The sequence below is a fragment of the Castanea sativa genome, chromosome 12, assembly GCF_040712315.1.
Source record: "Castanea sativa cultivar Marrone di Chiusa Pesio chromosome 12, ASM4071231v1".
NCBI lineage: Eukaryota > Viridiplantae > Streptophyta > Magnoliopsida > Fagales > Fagaceae > Castanea > Castanea sativa.
In genome coordinates, this window is record NC_134024.1 from 12,482,331 (window position 1) to 12,491,619 (window position 9,289).

The following is a 9,289-nucleotide window of genomic DNA, read 5'->3' on the forward strand; positions in this document are numbered from 1 at the left end:
TGTACAAAATAAGAGTTTGTCCTTAATTTCTTTTCAACAATGGAGAACAAATTAAATTGTTGCCCAGTTGTGCTTGTTTACACTTGTGCTATGAAGATGATGATGATGTTAAAAAAAAAAAAAATGTTAACAGCGTTGGCTTATGAAAACTCACTTAGTGTGCAAATCACTAGTGAATGTTTAGACCCTCAGATTCAAAATAACCAACACAAGCTTATACCCAAACAGTAGATGTACGGAATAAGAGGTACAAGCAAACACCCAAACAAATAAACAACTTTACACTATAATTAATCACAACACAGCAGGAATTAAAATGTAAGAGTAAGGGTTAGAGAGATGCAAACACAGATAACACCGGCACGTGTTATCGAAGACGAAACCAAAGAGTTAGGTGAAGAACCTCTCTGCCGCCCTTCAAGCAGTGAAATGATCTACTAGAGAATAAAATTGGAGTACACGAATAACAAAAGATCCTCCAAGCTTAGTCTACCCAATGTACTTGAGCCCTCCAAGCTCCTACTACCAATTGGTTAAGCCTAACTGTGTCTTCTCTAGCATTTCAGATTCCGCAATAAGCCCATTGCATCAGTCAAATGAATTAGTCCTCTCTGAACTGCTTCCCAAGCACCAAAATACCTCCTCACTGATATGGGTACGGTGAGATAAGGATTTGACTAATGAACCTCTCAAGGGTATGTCAATAGAGAGGGCGAGAGTAGAGGAATTTGGAGAATCAAATGTCTAAGATTGTGGATTAGCCAATTTTGATTTTCTTTAGGGTTTCTCTCTCAAAATTCTTTCTAGAAGCTCTCTACATTTCGTGGGTATAAGTGTATTTATAGTATGATACGTGAGGAATGCGAAAAGTCATTTTTTAGCAAAACAGGGCATTCTGTTGACTCACTCTCGCGATTGGAACGAGTCGCGAGATAATTGTTAGGCCAAGCGTACTTTTTGTCCTGTAGTGCTCCAGCTGTTGTGACCCTTCAGCTTCCTGCATGTTTCACACGTGTGGCATTTTGGCAAGTTGCTAGTCGCGAGTCACTCGCGAGATTCAATCGCGAGAAACCTCTAAATGCACACACACTTGAATTTTTCACACTCACTCTCACACAACCCTTAAATTTATCCCACCTATATACAGAGTATCTAATTGCTGAAATTACAAGCAAATTTGGCACAAAATCAAGCCAACAATTGGTTAAATAAATTTAACCTTACAATCTCTCATTTAGCTATTCCATGACAAAACCCTAAAACAGACTCTAGACTTAAAATGTGAGTTGGGAACAGTTGCCAAAGCTCACTCATACCCAGTGGCGGTGCCACCATATGGCCTTGACCTGAAAAAAAAAAATTTAAATTTTTTTATTTATTTACCTTTTAAAAAAATTTTGGGATTACCTGAATTTTTTTTATGCCAATAAAATTAAATTTTGGTCCATAATTTGAGCAATTTAATAATATTTTAAAGTCTTTCAACGGATGATGGCAGCACAGGTCTGATAGGTTCGTAGTGGACAGGGGTGTAATGCCTATGGGCTACTCTTTGTTTTGGTCCTTTCCCTGGGGACATGTTTTAATGGTTTATTGTTCCCCCTAGATGAGCTTAATGCCTCAGTCTTTTACTTCTATTCTATTTCGTTTCAATAAAGTTTTCTATCATTTTGAGTTTAAAAAAAAAAAAATATTAGGGTCTTTTAAGTAAAAAGAAAAAACTCAAAAAAAATTGAACTAAAATCTGGAATATATATATATATATATATATAAAATAAAACTACTACCGGCTGGGCAGTGGCTTGATTCCTTCAACTCAGCACACTGCCCAATACAACACAATTTTCAACATTTTATTATTTTTTATTACAGTATTATTTTTCCTCATCAGACATATATTACTTACTTCTCATTTTTAGTTATTTTTTCTTGTTTATTCTTAACCATACACGTTTTCTGTCTCCTCGATTTTTACACTTCATACTTTTAAATTTTATCACATCTTCATCTACACTTTTACATCTACGTTTTTCCTTCTTCCTTGTTCATAACTTCTGTTTCTTCTTTCAATACTAGTGCCTCTTCTCAAGTTTTGAGTCTTAAATTTCTCAATACGATTTTTTTTAGCCGTACATGTACCTTTGTTCATTTCTTTTCTTTTCATTTTTTTCCTTTTGAGGTTTTTTTGGTTTATAGAATGCAAATTTGTTTTGGTTTTAAGAACAATTTTTTTTTTTTTTAAAAGTAAAACTTCATGCCGGCCGAATCTTGAATTTCAGCCAGTATTTACCAAAACACCCGAAATAGACTGGAAAGACCCGAAATTTTTTCCGAAGTGGAATAGAGTGGGAACTGTTTCGGTTTGTTTACCAGCACGATATTTTCTGGTTGTTACGACTGGAATGGAATGAAATTAATAATATTGAATCAAACCTAATTACCCAAAAGCTAAAAAGAAATAAGATTGTGTAATTTATGCTTCTTAAGGAACACCCTGAAAAAAATTCCTAGAGCCGCCACTGCTCACACCTAACTCTAGATTCTGAGAATATCTTGAACCATATACACAAATTTTCCTGAAAACAATATCACATAAGTTCATTGTAAGTAGAAATCTTGGAATACATATGGAGCAAGCATAATGCGATCAAGCAAGTATGAAAGAAACAATAAAGTATAGCTTGATCATACAAGAACAATCACTATACATAGTGACCACAATGAACATTCACACGAGGAAGAACATCCGGACATGCAAGCTAATAAGCTCAACGCAAAGTATCATTTGCATGTCCAATACTCAACTGATGCAATACCACTAAAGCAATTGCATCAAGGATACAAGATCCGACAAGGGCACAAGAGAGGAGTACTAAAGAAAGTGCATAACATTAACTAAAAGTACTAAACTATAAAAGCAAAGGTACAAAACTAAAACATAGTATTAATAACTAACACATTCAAGCATCCATAACACATAATATCCAAGTATTTTAAAACCAAAGTACTAAACCATAAAGTACTAGAGTAAGTGCTATGAAAACTATAATAGCCAAAAAAAAAAAAAAATTTTAAAAACTATAAAAACTATTAAAAGTTCTCCCCCTCAAGGTAAAGCTCCCTTAAGAGCTACTCCACATATTCCTCCCTTTTTTTTACTAGAATGGCTAAAGGGCTAAGGCTGGTTCGTGAAGCTATCAAACTTGGTTGTGAGCAAGTTGATTTGGTCTTGAATGGTGGTCAGCTTGTTGGAGTGCTCAGTTTGGACGTCTCTCAAATCATCAATCCTCTCAAGAATGATCTGAAAAGCATTTGGAGGCATTGCTGAAGATAAGGCTCTGCTCCTTCTACCACCACATCTTGGTGTAGAAGATGATGGTTGTCCTTTTGCTTCAGTCTCGGTGTTCATAGGCTATTCTTGTGTAGGATCAACCTCCTCCTCATCGCCCAGAAGACAAAATTTGCTCCTTGTGATTGTTAGAGTATTGATAGCAGGGGGTGTAGACATGAGGCTGATGTTTTGTGGAGTCTCCACACCTTTTTCATGAAGGATCCTCATGATTAGACTAGGGAAGATAAGCTTAGACCTTGAGGTTGTCCTTGTTGCATTGGCAATGATGGAGAATGCATGAGCAGAGCACTGATGTCAATGTAGATATTCTCCTGAAGTTCCATGAGGAAGATGGCTCTAGCATTGTTGATGGTGGTTAACTTCCTTACTGGATACAAGTTGGCCATCATGATGTAGGCAAGGCATCTCAAGTCCAAAGGGAAGGTGCTTGTGTTGAGACATTTTCCTTCTCTAACACCACCTATATGAGATTGAACCGTCTCTATGGAGAGCATTTTGTCCTTGAAAGGAGTGAAGTCATGCTCTATGTCTTTATGTCCAAGAACACCATCAATGTCCTCCACTTCTATGGTGAATTTATGGCCTCTAACCCAACAATCTCGATAATCGTCTCGTAGAATGACATTGGCGTAGAATTCCCAAATCAATGGTTTACAACCACAGGGAGATCATGAAGAAGCTTTTCCTATCCTCTATCCGCAAAACAGCTTGGGATGAAGTAGTCCTTGAGATCAACAAGATCCACAAAACGCTCTTGAATGATTGGAGCTTTCTCAAAGTGTAGGTTATATCGCTCAAAATGTTGGGTGGAGCGAAATCGGGTATCATCCATGCGTTTCCTCTTGTCACCACACTGAGCAGTGGTTTTCTTTGGAGCCATCTATAAAATAGAGTGGAAAATACCACAAAACAGTACACAAAGTATGATAACAAACTTGATTAGTAACATGTTAGTTCCAAACCAGAGACTTTTGAATTAAAACCCTAAAAACTGGAATTTGAAGAGTAATTAAAAAAAAAAAAATTGACATGTGAAGGCATAAATCATCAAAACATGATATAATTATGGCATTAAGCACTCAAACATGTCAATGTGTGTATGTGTGTGTGCATCATATGCAAAAGTGTACAAATTAGGGCACACCTAAACATCAATAAACATTTTATTATGAACATGGTATGCACAACACAACACAAAACACAGTATAATGCACAAAAATGAAGAACTAACATGTAAAACATGTAGAATAAGCATTATACTAACAAAAGTAACAAAACCCATAAATCAAACTCAACAACACATCAACAAATCCGTATTCAACAACCACATTTCCATATTTCAACATAAACACAAATTCCAAGAAAATTAGGGCTAGAAACTTGAAATACAGTGAAAAAAATAGAAAACCCATACCTTTTCTTGAAGATTGATGAAGGATTGAAGAGGAAAATAGAGGTTTTGTGAGTGAAAATGGAGGTTTTGGGAGAGGGAGAGGCAGACAAGACAATGAGGTCCACATGATGCGAGAGAAAACTAAAAAGTTTTTGAAAATTGTCTTGGATTTAACCCTATTTGTGCAAAACACGTGATTTTCACGACTGGAATGACTCGTGAGCATGTCACCAAAATGAGTCACCAGAAACCCTTGACAAAATTTTGAAAAATTTGTCAAAGTGTTTTTCGCAACTAGGAAGTCCACTCGTGAACAAGTCGCAAAGGGAGTCGCAAAATCTTTTGAGTAAACTTGCGACTGGAGCTTCCACTCGAAAACAAGTCGCCGAGTTCAGTCACAAAAAAGATTAAAAACCCTGAAATTTTGAAATTTTTCTAAGTATTTTTCGCGATTGGGGAACTGACTCGCCAAAGAGTCATGAGAACTTCTGAGTAAGCTCACGACTGGGGTCTCGTGACTGGCTTGACCTGCGAGTGAGTTGACAAAACAGAGTTGTAAATTTTTTTTGGAATTTTTGAAATTTTTCAAAACAAAAATACTTTTCAAAATAAACTAAAATACTCAAAAATCTTCTTGTGTTTGATCAACATATGATTAAGTAAGTACAACTCATTTATTCAAGTACAATCACACAAATAAATAAGGCATTCATAGAACATAGACATGTGTGATGTGTGTGGATACCAAATGTGAGATAGTTCTTAGTCTAATGTGAAATTTCAATGATCAATTCAACCAAGACATACACAAATAGCACTAGAAAGAGTGACCAATCTCAATTATAGAAATATGAATATATGACCTCCCACAAAACTTGATTACATAACATTGAAGCATTTCATTTGGTTCTTACAATACATTACATTTGATCATCATAGAGCAATACATCTCATTTTGAGATCGATGCTTGAAATTTATGATATTTCATAATGATGAACGACCTTTGGCTTTTTGGGCACCATACAATTTAATACAAGTTGTTTTCCTTTTTTTTAGTCAAATACTAGTATGTGCGACGGCTTTTGTAGCTCATTATCTCTTTTTGAGATTTGACATTTGTTGAGCTATAGAACAAAAACATAAAAGAGTGGGAAGATATATAGGCACAAGTCTATGCATGTCTCAAGATCAGCAAAACCATCGACTTAATTCATGACAAATTTGAAGATCTATTTACAACAATCACATAGATTTTAAGATTTTTCCCACAATGATATGAGTGCATAAAGAACAAGCTACGCTTGAAAATGCACAAAGCCATTTGTACAAAGGTACAAGGAAAAACATGCGTGTGACAAAATACAACAATGCTGATCAAACTTTTTGAATTTTTTACTTTTTATGTGTTTTTAGATTTTTGACACAAAGCAAGTAAAGATTGATAAAAAAAAGCAGACATTCAAAGCTATAGAAACAGCAAAAACATTAAAAACATGCTAGAAAGACAAACATATGCAAACAACCAACAATGACACTACATATTGAAAGAATTGATGCATGGACATTTTTTTAATACTTATGCATGAGTATCATTCTTCATCCACACGACACGTGCATTTGGGGTGATATCCTTAGAGGATTGGGTACTTGAGTTGCAATTCTCAAACCTGAGGGTGAAGCTTACCAAACACGAAGTGATGATGTCTATCATCTTTATCACCTCACCAACACCGGGATCCACTTCTCGTCTTTAGATTGCCTAGGGTTCTAATTCCCCTTTCCTTGCCTTCTTTGCCTTTGAGGACTGCCATTCTTCAAAGCTTGAAATTTGTGGCAATTTGGCCTAGTATGTCCTCGGATTCCACAATAGTGGTAAAAATGTTAAGTTTGAGGTATGGCTATCCATGAGTCGGGTTAGGTTGGGTTGGTGCCTAACTCGGACTTGACCCGAATGGGGCGGGTGAATAAAAAATTAACTCGAAACTAACCTGGAGATTTGGTTGGATTTTTCAGTTCAGGTCTCGTTGATTTCGGGTTGATTTGGGTCGGTCTCGAGTTTATCACCGGGGATGAAATTTGGCCTGATCCAGCGAAAGCTGGCCTAATCCGTCGAGATCTGGCCGAATTCGTATAGATCAAACAGAAATTTGGCCAGATCTCAACGATTTCTTCGGATAACGGTGAGATCTCGCCAGATCTGGTCGAAAAATCGTAATACTTCGCCGGAAAGGATAAAGGATTTGGTACGGGTCGGGTGTCACATGTTTGGAAACAAAAAATCAACAACCGACCCGCTTGGGGTCGGGTTAGCGAGTTCGGAACTCGTGTCTGACCACCAGAGTTGTCGGATAGGGTGGCGGTGGGTCGGACGCGGACGGGGTGGCCGGGTTGAGCGGGTCGCTAGGTCTGGTTGACAGTCCTAGTTTGAGGACCTCTTTGAGCCTTCGGAAGAGACTTCTCTTTTGGCTTTGGTTTGGCCACAAATAGATTTGAAGGCTTTGTCAACACCTTTTAAGCAATCACATTTAGCTTCTTGATTGCATTTGGCTTCTTCTCAACCTTCATTTCTCAACAGGTGGAGTTGGTATGATTGGTTCCTTGGCTTTTACAAACTTCATCTCCTTGGACACATTAGCGCTTGAGCTACTTTCACCGATATATCCCAAGCCGCTTCTATCAGAAGAGGGCTTTTGACAAGCAAGCACCTTATCAAGTTTCTTTGAAGCCACCCACTCCATTTTTGCATTAGCTTGAATGACTTCAAGCTCTAGAAACTTGATCTTGGAATAGGCTTTGGTTAGTTCTTCATTTAGCGCCTCAACTTCACATTTCGTCTCCTTACACCGTACTAGAAAACTTTTGTAATCTTGCTCAGCTCTTTTCATTTTTCTTATGGCTGCTTTAGCTACTCTAGCATACTCTCCAGATTTCCCCATCCTTCTTGAATTTTAAGAACTTACAAAATTTTTTAGCAAGGTACGCCACTTATTTTTCAATCTCATCTTCATCCGAGGAGTCTTGAGCTTTCACTCTCTCATTAATCGTCTTGAGAGAGAGATTTGCTCATTCTTTGTGATGGTAGAGATAGCTCATAAGTTTGAAGAGAACCAATGAGTTCTTAAATTTTGATTTCATCAAGGTCTTTACTCTTTTCAATTGCAGTAACTTTAGCACGGAAGCTCTCCGGCAATGATTGTAGGATCTTCCTCACAATCTTGGAGTCCTCCGTCTTTTCTCCCAAATTAAATTTACCAATCACCACTTCATTTAGCTTTCCATAAAAGGGGTTGAACGACTCATCTTCGCTTATCTTTAATTCCTCGAAGTGAGTGGTGAGCATTTGTAACTTGGTGTCCTTCACCTTTTTGGTGCCTTCATATGTGGTCTCCAAGATTTGCCACGCCTCTTTGGCAATTGTAACATGTGAGATCCTGTGAAATTCATCAGGTGAGACACCACAAAATATAGCATTTAACACTTTACTATTAGCATTGGCTGTTGCAAGGGCTGCCTTATTAGAAGTGGATTTGGCAACCTCCGGCCTAGTCCATCCGGTCTCAATACTCTCATCAATAGAACACAAGAATGCACGCATATGCACTTTCCAAAAAGCGCAATTACTCCCATTAAAGATGGGAGGTGCATTTAGGGATTGAGACCTATCCATTTAAGGGTCAAGGATCACACTTAGGATATAGAAATCCGACAAAGTGTACCCACTCTGATACCAATTGAAATCTCACTTAGTTTGCAAAATACTAGTGAATGTTTAGACCCCCAAATTCAAAATAACCAACACAAGCTTATACCTAAACAGTAGATGTGCAGAATAAGAGGTACAAGCAAACACCCAAACAAATAAACAACTCTACACCATAATTAATCACAAGACAACATCAATTAAAAGGTAAGAGTAAGGGTTAGAGAGATGCTGATGCAAATTGGTTAAGGGAGAAGAAAATATTTTAATATTTTATGTTGTTTTATCTTTCCTAGTGGCATTAGGATTTATTTGCTTTTATAATTTTAATTAAAATATTTTTCCTAGTTGAATTAGGATTTTAATTATTTTCCTTTTCCTAACTAAATTGTTTTTCCTTTCTCAAGTAGAAGTAGGTCTATTATTTCTTTTCCTAAAAGGAGTAGGAGAAATTCTATTCCTATAAATACTCTTTATATATAGAGAGGTTGATTATTTGTCATGTGTTGATTAATAAAAGCTTGTTAGAGAGGTTTTCTCTATTATTTTGCCTACTAGCTTAGTGTTCTTGTGGAACTTAGGTTTTGTGGAAGAGTTGTAGTAATTATGTGTTACAGATTCTACTTCTATACGTCTATGCTGCATCAGTTGGTATCAGAGCTAGGCTAGGTTCCTACTATGGCACAAAGAGGAGTATATGGGGGAAAGCCTGTTGCCATAGATGACGTGTATGAATGCGATGAGGTTGCACGCGATGCACAATCAGAGGCGTTCTTTCAACGAATAAAGGAGTGGTTTGATGCGCTGTCAAAGCAGCTCACCGCCTTAGTTGTTGGAAATCAA

At 37.1% G+C, this 9,289-nt stretch overlaps 1 protein-coding gene across 1 annotated transcript; it reads right to left on the reverse strand.

Moving 5' to 3' along the window:
• Positions 1 to 7,864: 7,864 nt before the first annotated feature.
• On the reverse strand, positions 7,865 to 8,413 carry LOC142620201 (uncharacterized). Its single transcript, XM_075793602.1, has one exon. It carries the CDS (start codon positions 8,411 to 8,413, stop codon positions 7,865 to 7,867), a length of 549 nt encoding a protein of 182 aa, XP_075649717.1.
• Positions 8,414 to 9,289: the final 876 nt, after the last annotated feature.